Genomic DNA, 25,643 nt, shown 5'->3' with positions numbered 1-25,643 from the left:
GAGCAGCAGGAAAGTATGAAACCAGCATAATGTGTAGTGTTTATCCTTTCTTCAATCTACTTAAATCTGAAAAAACAATTTGTACTTGAACTTGCTATCTTTTAGATAGTCATTTATGTTTCTTTAAGAAGTAAATAAAGGTTAACCCTAACACCCAACCCTGCTTTTTGCTATCGGAAGTTAAAGGATTAATTAAAAAGGAGAGAAGATGAAGAAAGAAGTCACTTGGTGGCCCCGGGATTCGAACTTAAGACCCCCGCATGTCAAGCACACAATCACGGACCGGTAGCCACATGAGTAACGCTGCCCCGGGCAGCGATTCCGTGAACATATAACACTTAGGGTGATTGCATCATCGCAGACCCTGGGATTCACGCATGCGCAGTTGTTTTCATCATGGTATTTTTGCTATCTATGGGTGTTAGGGTTAAGTGGATAAAAGTAACACGATATAACAGACTTTACATGACTTCATTTGAGCATATCCATCATGATATAGTGTGTCAAAGTGTTTCCAACTATTTTGATCAAGGCTATTGTAAGTACTGTTTTACATCCTTATAATCAATTCCATTAATATCTATTCTTTGAATCAGGTGAGCGTAAATTACAAGCAGCTCTAGAGGAATTAAGACAGTCAGAAAGGAAGAAAAGAGAAGACGCAGTGCAAGCCGGGCAAGAAAAATTGAAATCACAAGAAAGTAGACTGGAGCAGCTCAGACAGGTCAGTATATTCATTGGGCTATGCTATCTAAAATCCACACTACCCCTGTGGAAGATTTTGGAAATATCTGCCATAGGGGGAGTATGAATTTCAAATGGAATGGGCACATTAGGCAGGTCCATTTGAATTTCATACACCTTCTAAGAAAGATTCAACCTGAATCTTCCCCTGAGGGAGAGTGAGTTTCAAATAGAGCTGCTAATGTGTTAATTCCATTTGAAATTCATACTCCCTCTGTGTAAGATATATCCAAAACCTTCCACACAGGTAGTGTGGATTTTAAATGGAATAGCCCATTGCATCAAGTACTTTTCTGTGAGTTTTAGTGTAAGCATTTTCATATTTTTCTTGCTCAAAAATAGATGAAAATAACTCTTACAAGGAGTAGCATATCATTGCAAAGTGAGTTGTCCATCATTTGTATAACTTGAATAACAATTCTTGTCCTAAATTTGACCCTTAAAAACATTAATCAAGCTTTCAATAGTCTATTGGGTATTCAATAAATATATGCCCTTCAATTAGGGATTTTACCTACTTCCAATTTTGTCAAAAAGCTATAATGGTAAAATTAACATATCTGTCAAAGGTGTTTTGCCCATTTACAGGAGTATTTGCATTTTAAAAATAATGGGTAGACAGGTGGCAAATTAAGACATAGGGTGGATTCTCCTTGGAAGCCTTGAAATTGGTAGATTTTAAGCTTTGAAAATTGTCTTATTCTATTCCTTCAGATTTGATTTACTATTTAAACATTGGGGGTTATTTACTACTTGAATTTTGCATTTCAGGCGCTGACTGAAAAGACGAGTGATGAAGAAAAGATGCAGTCGATAGAGAGGGAATTGCAGACTAAATTGGAAGAGTTCTCTGCTGTAGAGGTCAGTATCATGATATCTAGGTTTATGCTTTATATTTAACAGCCAAGAGTTAACCTAAGTTATGAATAAAGCTATAATTCAACAACTCTTCCTATACCTTTGTACAGGAGCCAACCGTTGTTAATCCGTGATGAATCCACAGTTCAGTAAGCGCATACTGCCGAACGCAAGGTTACTGCGTGCGTGTTACGCTTTTGAGCGCGTAAAATTAGTCATGCCTGGAACATATGCGTAAACATGAACTCTCTAAAAGTTGGCGGTAGCAGCTAAATATTACCGCGTTATTCTTTAGTTTTATTGCTGATATCAACAGAGAATTAAGAAATACCACGATCTTTTTGTAAGGTTGAGTGGCAATGACAAATGGACATTCCGAATGAAAGAATCATGTGAATATAAACATCTTTAGCTTGTTTCGTTGTTGAAAGGGATTCAACCATGTTTCACCATTGTTCATCACCGATTAAAACTCGCGTCCGGGCAGCTAAAGCTAAAGCTGCCCTCGCGAAGTAAACCACTCGGATGATGCGGACGCATCGTTGTTAATCGGTGATGAACAACGGCAAAACATGGTTGAATCCCTAATTCTTCTACGAATTCTTTCCATTAGTGCTAGTTTTTTGCTCCCTCAGTTGATATTTGAGACATCTCCCTAAATCTCTACATTGTCTTCATTTTGATGATGTATGTTGTGCATCATTGTCGCCTTGTTATTTTACTTATAATAATAATGTCGCCCGAGGTATAGATAGACGCATGACAGTGGCTAAAAACAATACCTTCATTCTCTAATCATCAAATCACAAGATTCGACGTCGGCAAGCTGTTGACAAAGCAATAAAGTCCAAATATTAAGTTCAGAGACCATGTTTTGTGTTGTTCATTTCCAAAATATCTTTGCAAAAAACTAATCAAATTTTTGCAAAATTTTCAAGCTTTTGGTGATATTTAGGGTCATTTTAGCCTCCAGGAAAAAAAATCCCGACCGACCTACCCTACTTGAAAAGTCCATCCGCCTGTAAAACAGAGTGTGTCGCCTAATGTCTTCTTTCTTTTTTGACCTTCAGGCCAAACTAAAACAAGAAGCCAGAACACAGCGTGAGCAACTGGAAACACAATCCCGTCTGTTGCAGGAACAACTAGTAGCTTCATCAGAGAGTCAGGAGACTCAAGCAGCAGCCTTCAAGGAGCAACTGAAGCAGCATTCAATGACCATTGTCACCCTGGAGGAACAGGTGTCGAAGGCTGTCAAAGACCACCAAGAAGCCAAGACTGAAGTCTCAGAATTAAGAAAGAAGCTCCATGGTAAGGATGTGTGGTGTCTTTCCCTTAGACTGCCTGTCACCAACTTTATTGGTTGACGACTGAAAAAATACTGTGTGTGAAAGTGATTGAGTGCAGTTGTGTCTAGGTAACCTTTTGACTTGCATCTGAAGTTGGATACATATCCCAGGGTTCCTGCAGTCCTTGAAAGTCCTTGAATTTGAAAACACTTTTTCAAGGCCTTGAAAGTCCTGGAAATTTGCACAAGGTCCTTGAAAGTCCTTGAAAATTGGAAGTTTACCTAAAGTATAATTTTGACAATATTTGGGGAGTGGAGTGGAGCTGTCACTTTCTTTAATATGTGTTGCATGGAGAGCTGCATCATGATTTTTGTGTTGTGGTAAGTCCTTGAAAATCATGCTTTTTGACCTTGAAAGTCCTTGAAAAGTCCTTGAATTTTAAAGACTTCCAAGGTACAGGAACCCATTATCTTGCCACAACGGCAGGCAAAATGCAGTGGGAAGTCTTGTGCGAATAGTTTTGGCACTTTTTTAACGCTGTGTTATTCAGTCTTGGCAAGCATAACATAAATAACATGTGCAACTGGTAGAGTTTGTTCGGTCAAAATTATACTTTAGGTAAACTTCCAATTTTCAAGGACTTTCAAGGACCTTGTGCAAATTTCCAGGACTTTCAAGGCCTTGAAAAAGTGTTTTCATAAGGCAGAAAAAAGTAGACTCATAACACCGTGTATTGATATAGAATGGCATGCACGCGGTTGGGCATAATGCTTACATTAGTTGTGTGTTGCGTAATGTGTGATCTGCGCACGCTTATGTGAATATATGCGAGGATGAGTTGGGACTTTATTGATGCGCACAGTAACAAAAGCCAAATAATTTCCGCTTAATAAAAGCCGAACAAACTTTAATGTGTCCCTGCCTTAAGGAAGTGATATTAGTAAGCAGTTAAAATCAATCAGAGAGCTATCATTTGCGTATCATTAGAAAAAATGTTAGCTTCATGTCGGTTACAAGCAGTGGTGGCACCAGGAATTTTCTTTGGAGGCATGGGGGGAAGTGAATTTCAGGGGGGCAAAATTACCGCAAAAAGTGGAAATTTACATAATTTTAGGTGTTTTGGCTCAAAAGTGGGGGGGGGGGGCAAGAAAAATATGGGGGGGGGGGCAAATGCCCCCCTTGCCCCCCGGAGCCCCGCCACTGGTTACAAGCAGGATTCACTTTAACGCACAAATCACACATATTTATGCGTTCACACTTTTTCCGTACCTTTCAAATGCAAAGTGAAAAATCCAACGCACACAATCGTACACGTTCATATAGTCAATGATTTGATATAGAAAAACCCAATATTTTCTTCTGGTAGTGATATATAACAAAAATATACCCTTATTATGAGAATGAACCATGGGATTTTAGCCGTAGCTCGTGGGGGTACGAGTCAGTAGTAAGAAAAGGTATTTATTTTTTTAAAGATTCTTGAGCATCCTGACGGTCAGCAATTCAGTGAAATTGAGACCCACATTGTTAAAAAAAAATTTTAAATACCCTCTGCACAATGTTTTATACCCCTTCAGATGACAAATTCACAATTGAATGAAAGGGTACATAAAATGGAATATACCCCTTGCTTAAAGAAAACCCTGGTTACAAGAAGTAGCTACAATAGTTTTGTTTCTATTTCTTTAAAACTGTAGTACTGGGATGTGAATGAATTGTATGTGAACTATTTATCTGTTTGTCTCTTGTAGACCAAACCCAACAAACTCAAGCAGCTCATGCTAAGCTTCAGGAGCAGAAGAATAAGCCAAAGGTGCCTCCTAAGCCCATTATTGTAATGAATTGTATGTGAACTGTTTATCCGTTTGTCTCTTGTAGATCAAACCCAACAAACTCAAGCAGCTCATGCTAAGCTTCAGGAGCAGAAGAATAAGCCAAAGGTGCCTCCTAAGCCCATTATTGTAATGAATTGTATGTGAACTGTTTATCCGTTTGTCTCTTGTAGATCAAACTCAAGCAGCTCATGCTAAGCTTCAGGAGCAGAAGAATAAGCCAAAGGTGCCTCCTAAGCCCATTATTGTAATGAATTGTATGTGAACTGTTTATCCGTTTGTCTCTTGTAGATCAAACCCAACAAACTCAAGCAGCTCATGCTAAGCTTCAGGAGCAGAAGAATAAGCCAAAGGTGCCTCCTAAGCCCATTATTGTTCAGCAACCATCACCTGATGTGCAAGCATTGGAACAGCTCATCTCATTACTCAAGTAAGTCAAAACCTTACAGGGATATTTTGTGATCCTAGCATCCTCTTTTAATGACATCGTTCCTGATGATCCTCGTTCAATGTTTACGAACAAAGCTTATTTCTAAAATTTCAGTTGATTCCGATTTTGCGGTTGCAAGTAATGCATGATTATGTGTATTACACTGCTCCATAGACCACTGTGTTGTAATTACGTTCTGGTACACCAGAACGTAATTAAAATTTGATGATATTTTTGCTGAACAAATTAACCGGCAAGAAATTATTTGTACATAAACATTGTGTAGCCAGAGCTTTCCTGTGGTATAAAAATATCAATTTTTTGACAAAAGTGGGGCATCAGGCTGTGGATCACGTAATTCCCCTTTAATTGCAATTGAAGACTACAGAGGAAACAGTACCCAAGTGAAAAAATTATTTCTAATAAAATGTAGGCCTTATTTGGTCATAAAACCTGCTGATCAATAACTTACTAAAATCTATATTTTAATGAGACAAAAAATTAACTCAAGAATGTATTTTGTGAAATCTTTATTTCAGGAAAGAAAATGCTCAGCTGAAGAAGGATATACAGGAGCAGCAAGATATAATTCTTGGTTTGAGACGAGATTTGGCAGGAGCATCTGCTAGGCTGTCAGATATGAAAGGTATGTGTTGTGCCGTCTAAAATGTAGCCTAAAGCTAAAGGTTCAAAGCCGCACTTGAGAAACAAGTTTTCTCTCACCTGAGAAAACAAGTTTTCTCTTCCAAGTTTTCTCCTCATCTTCTTCTTTCTTTCTTCTTTCCTTCCCCTTTGCAAAAAAAGCACCTAGGAAGACAGGGATAATTCAACTTTTCTCTTCATCCTCTTTCTCCCTTCTTTCCTTCTCCTTTGCAAAAATCCCCTGTGGCATTAGGGCTGATTCACTTGGCATTATCTATATGTGGAACTATTATTTTGCAGGTGAGCTTAGTGAAAAGCAGAAGGAAGAGTTAGAAAACAATCGGAGTCTCATCAAAGAACAAGAGGCAGAATTGACGACACAACGCCAACAGCTAGTCAAACTCTCGGAACTTGTTGATAAGAAAACTAAAGAAATGGAGAAGTACGTCAAGGATCTTGGGTCTCAGAAAGGTCTTGTGAATAAGCATAAACAAGAGGCTATGATGAAGGCAGACGAGCTGAATCAATTGCAGAAACAACTCACGGTGGAACAGGAGAATGGCAAGAGGGCCTTGGAACAGGTACAACAAGAGGTGAGTTGATGGAGGGGGAGGGTGTTATAACAAGAGAATGGCAAGAGGGCCCTGGAACAGGTACAACAAGAGTTGAGTTGATGGAAGGGGAGGGTGTTATAACAAGAGAATGGCAAGAGGGCCATGGAACAGGTACAACAAGAGTTGAGTTGATGGAGGGGGAGGGTGTTATAACAAGAGAATGGCAAGAGGGCCCTGGAACAGGTACAACAAGAGGTGAGTTGATGGAGGGGGAGGGTGTTATAACAAGAGAATGGCAAGAGGGCCCTGGAACAGGTACAACAAGAGTTGAGTTGATCAAATGCACACAATTAGACTAAGGAGCACTAATAATGGTTGTGGCATCAACCTGTGTTTATAATCCTGCTGCTTTGGGTAACGGTTCCTTGTGTGTGTCCCCAATTGACATTGATTACAAGGACACACACACCCAATCACACCCATCAAATTGACACACATTGATTTTGTTTTTGTAGGGCGTGATAACAAGTGAAATGTCTGCTCAAGGAGCCCAGTGCCGTGGTGAAAGGCACGACCAGGTCATCGCCAGACAGAGAGAAGCTTTAGCCGAGTTACGCTCAAGAATCAAGGGATTGGAGACAAATAGACCACCATGTAAGTTGATAATAAATAAAAATTAATTTTGGCATTTATACAACGCCTTTCACGTGTATCAAAGCGCTTTACATTTATTCCGTCGTTAGAATATGTCAGCTGCTGCCATACAATGCCCAAGGCATGCTCATACCTTTGGGCGCACTCAATGGACACTATTCATAACAGCTCCCCCCATTTCACCCCTGGGTAGAGAGAGGCAAGTGAGGGAAAGCGCCAAGTGCACAACATGATGGCACCGCCAGGGCTCAAACTCACAACCCTCTGATTTCGAGACAGAGCCTGTACCGCTGCGCCATCGTGTCCCCAAGGTGATGAACATATTCAGGGTTGTTTCTCAGTGGCATAACCAAAGGGGAGGTAGGGCGGGGGCCACGGCTCCCCCAATTTTGTCAGTCAGTCAGGGAAATTACACCCAGTAAAAGAATTGTGGGTATCTTGATTCTCATTATGGCGATTCACTATATGAAAAGATAAAAGGAACTACAACGCTGAATAATTTACAGTTTAGATTTGAGTAAATATAGTTATTGTGACTTTTATATATGAAAACAAAATGATCCACAGTCTCCGTTCAGTCTAATATGGTGTTCATAACTGTTTTACTGTGCACTACTCTCCATTCGAGAAACATACTGCACTAATTTTTTGATAACAAAATATTATAACTTTTGTCAAATAAAACACAGCCAATCCTAATCATTCATTTAGTACTAACTGGAGATAAAAGAAAAAGTTCACTAACTTCTTGAAAAAAGAGACAAAAACATGCATTTTCGGTCTGACTATTGAGTCACAAAAATCAAAAAAGACTTGGAACAAGTCTAAGCATTCACATTCTTGAGTTGAGTAAGAATTGAAATTAGACTTCGTACAAGTCGTAAGACTTGATTGATTGACAAACACCCTAAAACTGTATGTTTTTGGCCCTTAAATCACAAATTTGGCCAAAGAGTGTAATTTAACTTTTATTGCCAGTTAGAACTAACTAAATGATTAGGATTGAGTTGTTTCATTTGGCAGAACTTAATAATATTGTTTTAATCTCTAGAAATTAGTGTTGTATTTTTCTGGAATGGGGTCTTGTGTTGTTCTGTGTTGTTCATGTACAGTCTACTAACATCTGTTCTGTGTTGACTTCTTTCTAGCACCTGATAATGAGGAATCAGGTGTGTGTCTTACTATTATTAATACTATCACATCGCTTCTTGTCAGCCTGTCTTTGATTTTATACACTGCTCAAAAATGTATTGTTACTCTTGAAAAAGTGATTAAAAAAAAAAAAAAAATAGTATTGAGCAAAACTTACTGAATGCGTCATTTTATACTGCAAATTTTGACACTTCATTTGTTGCTCTGTGATCTCGTTGAGAAAGGTACAAGCATCTCGGTGGTAAAGGGTCGGATTTCAAAGTTGCAAAAAGTTGAAATCTGACACTTTACCATTGAAATGCTTGTAATTTTTGACAAGATTGCAGAGCAGCAAACGAGGTGTCCGAATTTGTAGTATGAAATGCTGCATGCAGCGAGTTTATAATTTGCTCACTACTCTTTTGGTTTTTAAATCATGGCAAGTTTTTCAAGTGTAACAATATTTTTTTGATCAGTGTATTCAACTCTCATTGTCTGCTTTCTTGCTTACCCTGCTCTGAGCACTGGTTAACTTGTTCATATAGCACTTTATGATTATTTGTGACATACCTCTTCCTCTTCTTGATATGTTCAATTTGTTACATCTCTCATTTATTCAAAATAGCAGAATTCTTCTCAAATTCAGTACTTATGTATTATACCTGTCCCCTTAAATACATATCCTGAGGTAGACGTCCATATAGAGATTGATTATAATATTATATACAAATCATTTTATTTTGCTTAGTAATTGATAATTTTTCTTTCTTTGCAATTATTCAAACTATAACCACCAAATATTACCTTAATGGCTTTGATGAAATGTCTTTGAAGTATTTATATTTTGTCTCATATAAACTGCTCAAATAAAGAAAGTCCGCAGTCATGTAACCCGTCCTACACCAAAACCTGACCGTGTTATGAACATTTAATTGATAAAGTCGTGTGCAGAATCTTGTTAGCTCCAACTTGATACCAAATTTGCCACCAAAAACTCTAAATTCAGAGAGATTGAGACCAGTATATGAAATTTGGTGCATTTTCAAAAGTTGCAAATTAAAAATGGACCACGCGGAGCTATAGAGGTGAATGGCACAGCGCGACCATTGACATAGCCCGAAACAACCGCTAGGTCATATCGATCGCATCGTGCCCTAGCATTCATCAGTAAAGCACTGTAGCAATCCATGCGTTTTAAATTAACAATTGAATAAAGCGCGCACTTGGGATAGTCGACATGGGTTCATCGTGGGCAAGCAAGCTTGACCACATTGCCACGCTAAGCAATTTCGACCAGCGTTATCGCTTTTGATTTGCAACTTTTGAAAATGCACCAAATGCCATAAACTGGTATCAGTCTTTGTCACTTTTGAGTGTTTGGTAACAAATTTGGTATCAAATTAGAGCCAGCAAGATTCTGCACACAATCGTATCAATCAAATTTTCATAACAAGATCAGGTTTTGGTGTAGGACGGGTTACATGACTGCGGACTTTCTTTATGTGAGCAGTTTATCATGATGCTGTTGTAAAATAGAGTGACAGGTTATATGTCAACACCTGCAAGGAAGCTTTGAAGATTATATAATTGACTGAGTTGATATGCTCCCTCATCAGCAATTACCAATGTCACCTGTTATTATATCTGTGTTTTTTTAAAGAACCTTTTAATTTGCGATGTGATATATAATCCAAAAATACCACCCAATAAGGCCAGATGGGGCAATTGTGAAATTGAGAAACCGACAAAATAAAGCAGGGCTTCCCAAAAGTGGGCCGCGAGCACTTTATCAGTGGGTTGTGGATGGTAACTGAAAAGAAAAAAGTAAAACAGAAATAAATAAAGAAGACATTTGACCTTTTGTAGGTTAATTTTGGTATAAAAATAGGTAATCTTTTCAAATTGTCCAAAAAAAATGCCACAATTTCACCTAATTGGAGCTCAAATTTCAAACTTTGGAAGCCCTGAAATAAGCAGTGAATAACAATAAAATACATTTGCTATTTTAAAAGCTTGAAAATTTGTCACCAAGTATGTTATTCTTTGGTTGACCTCAAGTTCGGTAGTGACATCAATGCTTTTTTGCGATCGCGCTGCAAGCGTGCCAACAAACTACCCCTGTACGTGTATATGCTCTGTGCGATCGACCAGCAAAATACGCCCTTGCATCACTACCGAACTTGAGGCAAACCAAAGAATAGGGATACAAGGATCACAACAAAAGCATATTTGGTCACTGGATGATTTCCTGATGATAAATTAAACATAGACTTGTTACAGTCCAACTTAATTTGAATCCAACATTTTACCAACAGTACCCACACATGACCAAGCACTGCAGCAGGTGATCCTACTCAAGAAGGAGCTTGCCGAGATGCGTGCTAAGCAAGCACAGATGGCTCACCAACAGAATAACCCAGATCTGATATTAGAAAAGAAAATCGCTCAGGCTAGAGGGCAGCTATCTGTTGGTGCATCTGAGGCAGCTATTGAGAGAAGTGCCAGGGTGGAGATCCAGGAATCCATGGATAAGAGTGAAAGATCGGTAAGTTTGACTTAGATCAGATCATAGATAAACAAATTACTATGGCTACAATTCATTAACCCCAACCAAACCCTTAGGTTTTTTTGCTATTGGAAGGGAAAGAAGAAATGAAAAGCGAGAGAAGATGAACAAGAAGTCACTTGGTATGGGTTTTTCGAGCCTCGGACCCCTCACATGCCACGCAAAAGATCACCAACCTGTAACCACAGGGGTTTTGCTGGCCCGGACAGTGATTCCGTGGGTATATATGACTTAGGCTGATTGCGTCATGGCACCATATGGAATACATACATGTTTGCACTGTCTCATCTTGTATGAACAGGTCATGTCAAAAGTTTCTTAAATTAAAAAGACTTTTACTTGTTCAACAGCATTGGACTCCAAACAGAGACATTTTAAAAGTTCAGGGCCATGTTTTTCAAATAATCTGTTATATTTCATTCTTTAACACTTGAGAAAGTTATTGTAATTTTTTTGGTTCTTAGCCCTGTGATATGACACGATATAACACCATGGTTCAGCACGTATGAATCGACATAATACACATACTCGCTATTTGAACCAATCCGACACGAAGATCAATAACGGGTGTTTGTTTGATCGAAAGTTTTTTTGGAAAAAAACCCAACAATCCAAAATAATACTGTAACAAGTGCACATGCTCCAAATAATCACACTGTTGGGTTATATCAGGTAACATTTTACTAATGTTGATGTGCATGATATTGTCTTTCAGTACTTAGACCTGGCACAGAGTGTTGGTGCCCTCCTAGAGCTTGGCGAAGTCCCAGGCCATGAAACCATGGCTCATCTGCCGAGGGATGAACGAGAAAGAGTCGCCAAAGAACGTTCAAATACTCATGAGTTAATCGTCAGCAGACTGAGGACACTGAATCAGAGATTAGAAAGGAAAGACCAATTGCTGAAGGATTATGAGAAGGATTTGGAGAAGTTGAGACTAGCAGAGGCTATCGCTAATGAGAAAGCTTCACAAGTGGAGAATCTGGCGGTGAGTTTTCAATGTCTTGTTTAGGAAAGCAAACAATCAAATGATGTCAGTAAATATGTTGCAGTATAAGCATAATTGTAACTTAAAATTTTTGATCTCTGACCGAACTGCCTGGAAAGCTGGTAGGTACGTCAAGTTGATGTCAATGTAGAGCATAACTGATGATGATGAAACTATTGTCCATCATCCAACAAAACTTTTTAAGAGTGGTTGACTAGAGCGGGATTTGTCATGTGACTTTGTGACATCAGTACAACTACTACAGGTACTACTGTTAACAAAACACAGCATTGACATTATTAATACAAATATATTTGCATGGTTGGTTGAAGTACTGATATGAATGCTAAGTTAATTTTTTATTACTTATCTGGTCTGTGCTGAGCACCGAGCGTAATCCAGTAAACACAGAAGCGCTAAACAATCACACTGATTGGCTGATCAACGAGACAGTTGACCCATTAGTCATTGGGACATAGAACAAGAGGAGTCCTGGCCACTTCTACGCAATCACCGATCACCAGCGCGTACCTGGACCATGGAAGTAATAAAAAATTTACTGTAGATCATCAACCCTATGCATATATTTTGTGTGACAGACACATATCATAGTTGGCAACATGTTGGCCCAATTAAATTTTTGTGTTCAGAGAGATAAAAACTTTAAAAATTGCTGCCTATTTGTTACTGATTAAAGTGTAATTATGTATATAGTGTGTATTGATATAGGTTGTATTGCCCATACCGCCGATGGTAGCGCACAGTGCCTAATTACTGCGTAAAAAGTTGAGTGCTCCATGTATGCCCAGATGACTGTGTGGTCGCCAGGTTCGAAAACTTTACCGACATCAGCCAAATTCAAGTACGCTCAGAGGGTTTAAAATTATTGACCTATGGTGTTTCCTTTTCTTTGCAGGGTGATGTCAGAGGTCGTGCAGAGGAAGCCCAGTACTTAAGAGAGACATTGAGAAGGACGAGAGAGAATCTGGATAAAGAGAAGAGGCTTAATAGTGCAATTAAATCTAAAAAGGTACAGTTAACCATCCAAAGCTGTAGTATTATGGTTAGAGCTCAAATCAGGATCAGCAGTTACTTAAAGTGTGAACAAATGTTGTGTTGCCCTCGGTGACTGATCATTGTCCTATACCAGACACAAAACAATACAAACAAATAGTAGTTTTGAAACCCTGAATTGAGATCTGCACCTAAATTTGAATTAGATGATTTTTGAAACTCAGTTGAGCTATGCACCAAAATAAAGCTATTTTGAAAATTTAGATGGGAATTTAGTAAATAGAATTATTTGATAAAAATCATTTCTGTGGAGTGACCAAATATTGAGCTATTTCTGGCTGACTTATCAACCTTTAACATTTTACGCAAGGATGACAGAACATTATTTGTGAGGGATGAGATCTGCAGCTTTAGGACTCAGATTATAGTCAAAATTTCATATGGATGAACACAACTGCTGACAGCTGCAAATCACAAGTGAGTTGGCACGGTTGGAATCACTTCCATGTTACGCATATGCAGATGTTCAAACACAATCTTTGCGCCAAGCCGCTGTGTTCATTCAAATGAAATTTCTAGTATAGGATGGGAGTATAAACATTTTCTAAAATTCACTTCCTAGTCTAAAATGCTGTATGGACTCATTGCCACCATACCATTTGACCTGTTTTGTCATTTTTATGTGAAAAATGTTTTTAATGTTTTCCTTTCTCTCTCTTATGCAGACATTCCATATGGAGAATGACCAAAAGAACAAGCAAACATGGCCAAGGCATAAATGCTATCACGATGATGCACAACAGATAGTAAGTCAATATAAATCTAATGCAGATTGAAGTAAATCTTGGAGCTCAAGTGCATAAACATGGGTCAAAAATTGGCCTGTTCCATTTAAAATCCATCCCTCCCCTGTGGAAGATTTTGGAAATATCTTTTTCGGAGGGGGTTATAGTTTTTCAACTGTAATTAGTCAGGGTTAATCATTTTGAAACCCATACTTCCTCTGTATTATGATTTAACCTATATCTGGAGTAAGTATTTCAAATAGAAGTTACCCAATTGCTTATTTTAAATGGAATAGCCGAGTTTTGATTGGCGGATTTAATCAAGACATTCACCATCCAAAGAGTGGATTAGCTAGTCTTTTTAAAAAACTAGCTGACCCAGTGGGTTAAGCAAGCAGCATTATGTCCAGACTCCAGAGATGAATGGAGTCATAAAGTATATCATTGATAACAATTCAGTTAGATAAGCTTTTAGCAGAATGTACACCCCAAAAAAAACCAAAACCAAAACCCCCAGTATTTGAGACCTGTTCGCACAAAATGAGCGGAAAGTTACCAGGGAAGAAAAGGAGATACTGTTCATTGTACATCATCATCATAATTCTAAGCCATCATTGACCCACTCTCCAAGGTGACACCACTCTGATTTTATCCCATGTCTTTCTCATTCAGGTTACATTAAGAAATTTGGTAATTTTATCCCTCCAACTAGCTTTCTGTCTTCCTGGGTGCCTAGTCCTATTAAATGCAAAAGATTAAAAAGGTTTGTTTGTTTCTTGTTACTGCAGCAAAAGGAACAGAAAAAGAAAGTCCAGAAACAGAAGAATCTGAAGAGGGAATATGAAGTCACCATGCTCAAAGCTGTAAGTTGATGCAAATATTATTGCGTCTTGTATTAATTTATTGTATTCCACTTCCAGCACAATTTGACCCCCTGAGCACTATCCGCCGATCTAACATTGCCTCTGATTGGTCAATTACATTATATCTTCACTTTAATCACCAATCAGAATGGAGCTTTGCAAATAATTCACCCCAATGTTTTTGCGTGGTGAAATTATTCCAACAATATTGCTGATTGGTCCAATTGATAATAAAAACTTCTTTGGCCAATCTGCAGGTAGCTCTCATAGGGTTAAAATTCAATTTGCAAAAAGTAAAAAACATTGAAATCTGTAAGTCATCAACAGAAGGAGTATGTTTTTAAAATGGAATTGGCTAGGGTTAATATTTTTGAAACCCATACTTCCCCTGTTTTATGCCTTCACCTATATCTTCCACAACTGGAGCGAGTATTTCAAATTTAAATTACCCAATTGTCTCTATTTTATTTGAAATCCATACTCCCTCTGTGAAAGACTTAGTTAAATCTTCCACAGGTGGGGTGTGGATTTTAAATGGAATAGCGCAATCAATATTACAATGTGTATTTTAGTCACTTTCAGGGGGTGCATATTTAAAGAAATCAAGTGAAAGTCAAAATAAGGAATTAAGGGGTACTACACCCTACCCAATTTTGTGCCTATTTTTGCATTTTTCTCAAAAAAATATAGCGCATTGGGGACAAGTAAGATATGTAAATTATAGGGGCAAGGACTACAACTACTGCGCTTTATCTGGTTATCATATTCAAAATGATGAGAACAGTTTTTTTTCCCTTGTATTTACTTTTCCAGGAATTACAAGAAAAAGACCACCAACTCTGTGACACAACAGCAAGATTAATTAATCTGGAAAACCATGTGGTAAGTTTCTCTTATGGCCTCATCCCAATGGCATAGTTCAATAACCTCAATCAAACAATCATAGTACACAATTTGACCTCAAGTTGCAGAGTATGAGTTTTTGTACCCAAATTTTCATAGGTCATGCAGTGAATGTGCAAATGTATTAGGGTTAAAGAACTGTGCCCTGATAGATGAGCATGTTGTGGATCCTAGTGTAAGTAGTTATCCAAAAAGTGGACTATCACAACTAGGTAATATAGAATAAGTATAGTATTGCAGGTGAAAAACAGGTTCTTATATATTTAAGGTTATTAATTATTTTAAACTGTTGTGGTTTGGTAGTTCACAGCATCTTACGAATGGTAGTGAGCTTTGGCAAAAACTGCATTGCTCAATTCATAGCGAGCGTGTAGAAGAATTAAAATATCACAGATATACTTTTATAGGTGCTGCGGTTCTTGAGTTACGTTGTAAAGAGGGCTGAAACAACAACACTTTTGTAAAACGTACATAGCTCATTAACAACAATAAATTAAGCAAGTTTGCAAAGTATACGATTTGTAGAATGAATTTTTGCAAAACATCAAGGTGTTAATTTTCAATAATATATTGATCTAGATAATGAAAATCGATTTTTAGGTTGCTTCGACCAACAATACCTCGACTACCATTAATGGTTATTAATGTTGTGACTGTTTTAAAGCATTAAGCCAAAAAAAAAACCAAGCTTGTTTCCTGTAGCACGCATTTCATTTTTGACAGCTTAATTTGCGCATTCGAATTTTTTCTGCTTACAAAGGGAAAAAAACCAAAAAGCCCAGAAAAATCGCACAAAATAATATAAAACACTACTGGAGAAAACATTTACACATTACACAACAAACGAGCATAGTGAAAAACTACTAGAGAAAAGTAGCGCAAATTTCTCTCATGACCTTAATCTCCCACAAAGGGGATGTAGATTTCAAATGTTACTGAGTGATCTATGACTGTAACTTACATTTTGGTTTTTCTGTTTTGTTCCAGGCTAAAGATTAACTGCTGATCCGCCACCAATCCTGCAAAGTGCCCTCGTAATACTACATATACCTTGGACCAAGCCTTTATCAATCACCTTGATTAAACTTGTGTGCTCTTACTTTCTATTAAGTTTAGTATTATTAACAAAATTGGTATTATTGAAAGACCTTCATAACTATTATGATATATTTTTCCAAGTATTTTACACTACAAGTATCAAAGGCAATAATAATACTAGTATTTGCTATTTAGGTAAGAATGATCTACGATAAATGTTCATTTAAATTTGAATAAGTTTCCCACTGTGGTGAAATAGCAAAATGTATATCTTCAATTGGAAAGGTAAACATTTTCAAATGATGGACAACTTTTCCTCCCAGCTGCATACACTCTAAGTACATATCATTAGATATAAATATCAAAAATGTCAATTTTTAATAAATTGCCATAAAATTTTATTTGATATCAGAAGGACATTCCTCATATTCAAAATGCAATTTTGTGTGTCTAATGTGCTCTCAGGTCCCACAAAAAATATTGTGCAAACGTTGCTATCCGATTCCTTAAAAAGGTCAAAACCAGCCCTTTTAGAATTACCTAAGGTACATTGCTGATCAGATCACCAAAAGTCTGCTCACACTATGCATGCTGGGAACAAAAAGGGTAAAAAGCTGTCAGATTTGAGTGGCATGCCAGATGAATTTGACAGCTTTACTCCCTTTTTGGTTACTGGAATGCATAGCGTGAGCTGAATTTCGCTGATTGCCAATATACCTTAAAGTGACACCAGGGCAGTACCTGTAGTGTGCAAAAGAATTAAAGTACCAGTTATGTTCACCCCCTGTATATCCTAAACAAAGACAGATATGTCATAATTGGAATATTTTAGTTCAGATTTAACATTTGTTAAAATCATTCAAGAAATAAAGACAAAATGATCCAAAAACCTAAGGAAACATTTAAACGCTGCAGTTTACTCCATTGCATGCCCTATTGATTTGTACACCAAGCGTTCTTGAACAAGAGCACTAGCGCCATGCTTTCCATTGATGATACACATTAAGACCAGCATTGTGCTTACATTGGATAGAACATAAAAGTGCAACTTTTGATATTGTTCTTTACTTAGGTTTTAGATCAGCCTTTCTTTAATTCTTAACCAATTTCAACAACTGAGGTCTTAAATCAGAACTAACGAGTACAGGTATTGGCTGCTTGTTTTAATTTAGACATATTTGTCTTTGTTTAGGATATGCAGGGGTGAACATAACTGTTAATTCTTTTGTGCGCTGTGTTTGACACTTGCCAGGCAGACTATTAAGCTACTGGCCAGACATAAGTGGACTAACAGTGAGCCCAAATTGTTAGCGGCCAGACCAAATGTATTTAACTCGGTGTTAGAATTTGAGACTTAGCAATGTGTTGTAGATAATTGAGATTTTATCTCCCAATTTCTTTTCTTATTAAACATCTTACTTTAATATCATTGCTCATGATATCAGACTAGTATAAGTTGAGTCTATGAAGAGCCTTGGATCAAATTTGCACGATCAAATTGCCAAACTTCCATATTTTTGTACACCATATGTTATAGTACTAGCTAGCTTGTTACCCAAATGTGAATGTATATTAGAAATATTACACATACAGTAGCGGTTTCGTTATTTGTAAATTACCGACGGTCATTTGTTTTGAAAGGTTATTTCAAGATCGGTTGATTGGATTTGTTTTAGAAACTTGGCAGTAAAGACGTATCATTGTTATTCAAAAGTAAACTATCACACTATGGACCACGATGGCCTCATCCCAATGGCATAGTTCAATAACCTTAATTAAACACTCATAGTGCAAAATTTGACCTCAAGTTTCAAAGTATGAGTTTTTGTACCCAAATTTTCAAAGGTCATTCAATGAATGTACAAACGTATTGGGGATAAAGAACTGTGCCTTAATAGATGAGCATGTTATGGATCCCAGTGTCAAGGCTAGATGAGTGAAAGATGGTACCTGAACGCTTATCAACTGCTCAGTGCCAGAAGTGGGTAAGTGCAATAGCTGCCATGTATAGTTGCCATGTGTAGATGAGTACAATATTGTGTGTGTTAATTGCCAAATGTTCACAGGGCAGCTTTTGCACTTACCCACTTCTGGCACTGAACAGTTGTTATAATGATGTGTGTCCAAGTGACAAGTTGGATCCTCACATTTGGGCTCTTCCATGTGAAATTCATACACCCCCTATGGAAGACATGATCTTAATCTTGCACACAGGGAGTGTAGATTTCAAATGGAGTCACCAATTCAGGTGACCACCATTTGAAATTCACGCTCCCTGTGTGAAGCTCATTTGTATCCCGGGGGGCCACTCAGAATAATACTTGTAAGCATCCGTGTGAAAGAAAACACTGATTAAGGGTGGTTTTACTAGAAGAAGGGGTGTTTTTTTAAGGATGATCCTCGCTTAGGGTAGTTTTTTTAATTACCCAATTATCGGTCATTAGTGTGGACATATTTATCAAGTTATTCTGCACAAAAGAGTGGTTTCCGAGTGTGTGGCTTGGTGTACATGTGTACAGTCATTTTAATTTTACACTTGCCGATGAATGACATTCATATCGGCACACGCAATGTCTATCCTTGTTTAGAGACAAATTTCAAACTAATTCCTCGCTTAGGGTGTTTTTATTTGAGTAAAATCCTCATTTAGGGTTAGTTTGACACATTTTCGAATCCTAGCTTAGGGTCATTTTTGAAAGTCAATTCACTTGGATCACTTCACTTGGATGCTTACAACTTTTATACATGAGTGCCCCCCCCCCCCGGATTTGTATATCAGCCAACTTTATGAAGAAAGAAATCACAATATTATTGTGCTGGTACCCAGACAATTTTTGGGCTTTATCATTATCTAGTATTATGACATTACTTAAGGCCAAATTAACAAAAAAGTGTTTGATGCTCAAAATATAATGTGGAAGGCATTTAAAAAAAAAATTGTTATATTTCCATATTCAATAATATTGGGTTCACTACGGGTGGGAACCCGGTTGGCTTGTATTACTGCACATATGCTACACATACTAAATCACAGATACAAATTGTATGATTTGAGTCAAGTCAGTATAGAAATTTTGGAAATTTATATCATATACTGCAAACAGTGTCCCCCACCCCCCAGTTCCCCCACCCCCCATTTTTGAGGCAAAACCCCAAAATCACGTAAATTTCCACTTTTTATGGCAATTTTGCCCAAAATTTGCCACTTTTTTACCTCTGCCCCCTGAAATTCACTTTTCCCCAATGCCCCCGAAAAAAAAATTCCTGGCGCCGCCACTGACTGCAAACCACAGACTTCTTTCATGTTTTCAATAGTGATAGAATATGTCAAAAAGTATTAAAAAAACAAGAAAAAATGTGACAATTTCAGTGTGACCAACACTCATGAATATTTGTATGAGAGTAGGAGTTTTGAGATAACCCTTATTTTTTAATTTGGCTATAGTATTTGACACATAGTATTTTTGTATTACAATAGAAGTGTTTGATTATTGTATGTAATTATTTTGATATTGATTTCATATCAATCATGATTATGATTAAGGTGGAAAACAAGCAATATTAATGTGCAGTGCAAAATAACACTGGTATACATTGCACATCATGTTTTCTCAAGTTTGGTATTGACATTAGTGCCACAGTTGCACCATGAAGCAAAGTGACAAACCGCCCTTATAGGCTCTGCGGAATTTGGTTCGGGCGCAATTCAACTGCACCATGAGCAAAATACACACTTACATCAATACCAAACATGAGGTGAAAGAAGGTAAACTGGCCTCAGAAAGAAACTTATAATTTTTCATAAGGTCATATCTTAAAATCCTCTCCATAAAAATGAACAAAAATTGCACACATGATTACTTCAATACTCTACTCAAAACACTGGTCAGTAACCGAACAGTTGTCCAACTGACACAACAGCAAAATGCACTGACATGGAACACCTTCCTGGACCACATTCACAGCCCAACTGATTTCTTTTGCTGTGTTCCAATTATTTGCCTGTACATGAACAAAAATTACACACATGATTACTTCAACACTCTACTCTAAACACATGTCAGTAACCAAGCAGTTGTCCAACTGACACAACAGTAAAATGCACTGACACGGACCACATTCACAGGCGAATAATTGGAACCTAGCAAAAGAAATCTGTTGGGCTGTGAATGTGGTGTTCAGGAAGGTGTTCCATGTCAGTGCATTTTGCTGTTGTGTCAGATGGACAACTGTTTGGTTACTGACATGTGTTATAGAGTAGATTATTGATGTAATCCTGTGTGAAAAATTTCTTTTTGAGGCCAGTTTATATGCCACCTCAATCTGCCACTACTAAGCATATGTTATTGTAGTGATTTTATAGCCAAGTACAGTCAGTGACAGACTTAGCAAATCTGAGTGTTCGCTCAAAGTGCTGTCGTACACATACCATATTGTCTGTAATAAATGCCCTGGACATTTATTAGAAGCAAATGTTCAGTTCAAGCAATAATGTGCGATTTGCAAAAAGAATAGATTCCTATTTAAATGTTTGTGTTCACTGATCACAGTACCCCCTTTTAATTTCGAGCCAAACAAATGAGGTATAACGAAGAATATTGCGATTTCATTCCAGCACCTACAATGTGTGTACTACGCTCGCCGATGCCGATCGTAACATGTAATACTGCACGGAGCATGGCACTCGACGTGTGTACACATAAGCTGACATCCACGGAAGATGTTAGCAAGCAGTCGATCGATGATCTCTGAATAAAACCGGGTCAACCCGGTTTTAATATAAAAAGTTAAATTTTACTGTTATTAAAGCACTTCAGGCTTAGTCTTTTACGTGGTATTTTTGTACACCACTGGGCATTATAATTATGCAAAAAGTAGAAATCCGAGTACAATTGAGGGCGTCGCTGTGAAGCAAATTACACATTATGGCTTTAAAAATGCTTAATAACATTAATCGGGCAATTTTTTAGTTCTACAGCTAAAACGGGACAAATATGCTATTGCTATCTGTCTCGCATTAAGCAAAGAAAAAATTGTTTTGTAGTTAGCTATTTTTTCATGCTAAATCGCAAAATTATCAAAATCAGGTTTTGTTGTTGGACTTTGTTTCATACATTTTCAAAATGCACATGTTCAACATAATGTAATTTAGCAATGATTTTATGTAAATTATGTAAATATCAGAGAAAAAATTCAATATAATGAAATAACTGATCATGTAAATTCATTAATCACTGACCATTTTCAAGTAGAATTATCCATTTAATGTTTTATAATCGTTATTTGTATATTAGCTTGCCTTATAAGATGTGATGCACTTTGTCCTGTATGCGTAGACACTGAAGAATCTTAATAAAGTGAGATGAACTATAATTTCAATGAATATAGAGTCATTTCTTTTTATACATGATGAGATTTTTTAAAGTTTAATGCCAAGGGCATAGCCATGGGGGAGCCAGGGAAACCCCCCCTGAAAATGTTCAGGGATAAAATAAAGAGTAAATAAAGTGTCCTTATGGCTAAAATGGAACCAAAAAAAATAGACAAATTGGGACGAAAATTTGCCCCCTCGCACTAAAATCCTGGCTACGCTACATGTACTGCTGATTGTTTTTGTTTTGAGTTAGTGGCATGTGCAGGATTTTTTGACTGGGGGGAACACAATCCTGTTCTCCTGAATGACTGCACCCAAGGTTGTGATTATCAGAAAATATTCTGGCTCAAACTGGCATGAACAGTGACCTGACCACTCTCACCCGAATGATCATTTTCAGCCGACTAATACGTAAAACTGGGGGCCCTGTGCCCCCCCTTTGTGCATGCCCCTGTGAGTACTATGTTGGGCCTTGTACCTTAACATGGATTCCCCCCTGAAAATCATAGCTACACCACCGCCTAAATAGGTCCCGGAAATAAACTGAAAAGGCTTGGTGTTTGTTTAACCAGTGGGTCCGGGCGGACACACGCTTAGGTCCAGATGGGACCAGGCTCAAGCAAACTGCCAAAGACACTCCCTTTCATGAATATATCGGTGAACCAAATTTTTGATGACCCCCCCCTATCACGGACCAAAATTTTTACGCCCCCCAATCTTGCGTTGAAATTTTTTATGACCCCCCCCCCCCCTCCGCTCACACAGACTCAAGAAAAATTATTTATTGTTGGAACTAAGGTACAGAGCGCACAAAAAATCTGATGAAAGTGCGGAGAGCCTGCAAAAATTTTGATCGCAAGTATCCGCGCATGGAATTTTTTTTGCATTCATTAGGCAGAGGTGCCATATTTAGTGTTAGCTTTGGATATTTAACTATTTTTCTTTATTTTCCACCCGCCTTACCCGGGAGAAAAATCAATCAAATAATTAAATGTCCAAAGGCAACATTAAATACAGTGCTTCCGCCTAATGATATAACTAAAGATTGTGCATACATTTTGATTATAAGTTAAAAGAATGTGCTCGTAGCATGTGAAAACTAATAGTCACCAGCCCTTAATAAATTAATACCCCCTAGTTTTGGTGTAAACAAATTGACCCCCTTATTAAAAAATTACCCCACCTATTTTTGGTATAAAAATTCTATGCCCCGCTAGTGTATTCATGACCCCCCTTCCGAAGAAAAAAATGACAGCCCCCATAAAGCTTGTAGAAATTATAAGCATGGTGGCGATTCACCCCCCATATCAATCTGAATAAAAAAAGTCCACATTTTCAGTAATGGATGTTAAAATCGGCCTTTTCCACTTTTGAGTCCACTGCAACTACCCCCCCCCCCCTCAGTAGCTAGGGGCCTGGAAAATACCCCTTGCTCAGCTTTAATCATTTGTTATACATGACTAAACTACTAAAACACAGATTAGTTAGAAAACCTTTTTATTTTGATACTCTGATAAAACGAATAACCTACTCCACCCTCCCCCCAAACACCCACACAGGAATACTCAGTGACGATTCATTTATACGACATTAACGTATAATTGTACCTTATTGACGTATGAAGCTAGTCACTTCTATTGCAACTACAAACAAGTTACCATAAAATTTTGATGGGCTACTTCCACAGCCTATAGCACAGGAACAATTTATACGACATTTAGTGAGTGTCGACGTATAGCTGTCATTTTCAATGAGTGGCTAAAAATTACAAATTTTAGGCAGATTTTCGGATAGGCCTATATTCCCATCTAAAAATCCCTTTCCCCTAGAAAACTAATCCTGTGAAGGGGTCTCAAATATCAGGGTCACAATTACTTCATAGGGGGTAAAAAGGTGGTGGTCCAGGGAGTAACCAAGCAGTAATGTAGACTGGATTTTTTTTTGTTGGGGGGAGGCAGCAGGGAGAAGCAACTTCAAGGGACGAGGGGCAAAATTCCAGTGGGGAAATTTGATGAAAATTGACAAAAAATGCCTAGAAATTATATCATGGCAGCTAGCTAGTATCCCAGTCAGAAAGAATGTGGGGGGGGCAATATGTCCCACAGGGGGGAAGCTGCCCTTTGGTTATGCCACTGTAACCCAAGGAGCTTCAGGGGTTCCGAGGGTGGAGACGTGCAAGTTACTCGGATAAGCATCATAGTGGGGGAAGAGGGTATGGGGTAATTGGTTTGGGTGAAGGGAAAAGCGTCAGAAAACAAAGTGGAAATTTCCCAGATTTCTTCATTTTAACTGGAGGTAACTGCTAGGAAAGTGTGTGTGTGTGTGTCCATGGGGGGGGGGGTTCCTTAATAATGATGTTTGGGTACTGAAAATTTGGTTAGAGGGCATAAATTAGGGGGTCTTGGAAACTAAAATGGGGCTTTGTTCACTGCCCTTTCCAAACATTTCTCAGACATTGGAGCTCAAATTTGGAACTAATTTTGGGTTTTTTTGGAGGAAAATTTAGGCAAAAGTCTCTGAGAACTTCAACGTGGGGGAGAGGGGGGGCAGGGGCGGATTTAGAGGGGGCACACCCGGCGCGCGCCCCCTCTAATTTTTGCAGAGCGACGCCTGATTTTGGGTATTTTTGCAGAGCGGCGCCTGAATTTGTGTTGAAAGTTGAAAATTCCTGGATCCGTCCGGGGTGTCTCGGTAATGAAAAAAAGAGATTTTTAAATCAAAAGTTGAAAAAGTTGGTCTCCAGGGTGGGTGGCACTTACCCATAGTGAAGGTATACCCCGGGCACTTTTCCTGTAGGAATTTCCAACTAAATTACTCGAGTGTAGGAGTATCCGGGGAGCACTTGACGTGCCAGACTTGGCGTGAGCAGTGGCGTAGCCAAGGGGGGGTAAAGGGAGGCAGCCGTCCACCTGTCTTGCCTCCACCTGTGGGATGCTGGCCAACCTTATCTTTAGTCTTTTGTTGAAAAAAGGGGGTCATGTGTAGAACGCTAAAAATTGGGTGTCATTGACCATGAAAAATAACTTTTTTGGCAAAAATGTGCAAAATTTTGCGAAAATTGACCATTTTGAAGCTAAAATTGCTACAAAAATGTAAACATTGTTCAAAATGTGCGGGTCAAAAAGGGGGTCATTGGGTGTAAGCTGATGAAAAAAGGGGGTCATTACTACTCATTAAGTGGCAGATTTGCTGAAAAAGGGGGTCTATTGACGTACAGGGACATGATGCATGCCAATAAATTGTGAGTGCCCCCCCCAGGAATATTAGCCTGTTGCCGATCTAACATTGCCTCCGATTGGTCAATTACATGATATCTTCACTTTAATCACCAATCAGAATGGAGCTTTGCAAATAATTCACCCCAATTTTTTTTGCGTGGTGAAATTATTCTAACAATGTTGCTGATTGGGCCAATTGATAATGAAAACTTCTTTTTGGCCAATACGCAGGTAGTGCTCAGGGGGTTAAAACCGGCCAAAGGAAGATGTACATTACAACTTTCAGTCAAATTCATCCCATTTCGAACAGAGGGGGGTGGGGCTCTAATAGATAAACATAGAGAACATATTTTTGCAGTTGCAGTGACTATTGCATCAACAATTTCTTACTTGAAAGTTGATTGTTCTGTGCTGAATTCTGATAATTCTTTTAATTGGCGAAAATCATTCGGTTTTCAATACTGCCCGCATCAATATAGTTCTAACTAATGCTTGCATAAATTAACGTAAGCGTGCATCAGCCACGCATTAGTCCGCATTACGCATCAATGTTGGAACAGATTATAATGCACTTTATACAAGGGTATTGGGTCATTACAGTTGAAATCCATACACCCCCTATGGAAGACATAACCTCAATCTCCCACACATGGGGTGTCGATTTCAAATAGAGTCACCCATTCAGGTAAGTCCATTTGAAATTCACACTCCCTGTATGGATGATTAAGGTCATGTCTTCCATAGGGGGTGTATGGATTTCAAC

The 25,643-nt window shown here is 38.2% G+C and overlaps 1 protein-coding gene across 1 annotated transcript in view; it reads left to right on the top strand.

The window, feature by feature from the left end:
* LOC140160763 (forkhead-associated domain-containing protein 1-like) overlaps window positions 1–16,322 on the top strand; it is a 62,035-nt gene extending 45,713 nt beyond the window's left edge. The window contains exons 15-28 of the mRNA XM_072184063.1: window positions 597–724; window positions 1,516–1,605; window positions 2,673–2,910; window positions 5,012–5,150; window positions 5,690–5,796; window positions 6,093–6,385; window positions 6,862–7,000; window positions 10,447–10,676; window positions 11,413–11,685; window positions 12,602–12,715; window positions 13,425–13,505; window positions 14,273–14,347; window positions 15,161–15,229; window positions 16,238–16,322. Coding sequence (XP_072040164.1) covers window positions 597–724; window positions 1,516–1,605; window positions 2,673–2,910; window positions 5,012–5,150; window positions 5,690–5,796; window positions 6,093–6,385; window positions 6,862–7,000; window positions 10,447–10,676; window positions 11,413–11,685; window positions 12,602–12,715; window positions 13,425–13,505; window positions 14,273–14,347; window positions 15,161–15,229; window positions 16,238–16,249 — 1,988 coding nt within the window. The 3' untranslated portion in view covers window positions 16,250–16,322. The remainder of the gene's footprint in view (window positions 1–596; window positions 725–1,515; window positions 1,606–2,672; window positions 2,911–5,011; window positions 5,151–5,689; window positions 5,797–6,092; window positions 6,386–6,861; window positions 7,001–10,446; window positions 10,677–11,412; window positions 11,686–12,601; window positions 12,716–13,424; window positions 13,506–14,272; window positions 14,348–15,160; window positions 15,230–16,237) is intronic.
* Window positions 16,323–25,643: the final 9,321 nt, after the last annotated feature.

The sequence above is a fragment of the Amphiura filiformis genome, chromosome 9, assembly GCF_039555335.1.
Source record: "Amphiura filiformis chromosome 9, Afil_fr2py, whole genome shotgun sequence".
Taxonomy (NCBI): domain Eukaryota; kingdom Metazoa; phylum Echinodermata; class Ophiuroidea; order Amphilepidida; family Amphiuridae; genus Amphiura; species Amphiura filiformis.
Note: the sequence above shows the minus strand (reverse complement) of the source record. Positions and strands in the feature narration are given on the sequence as shown.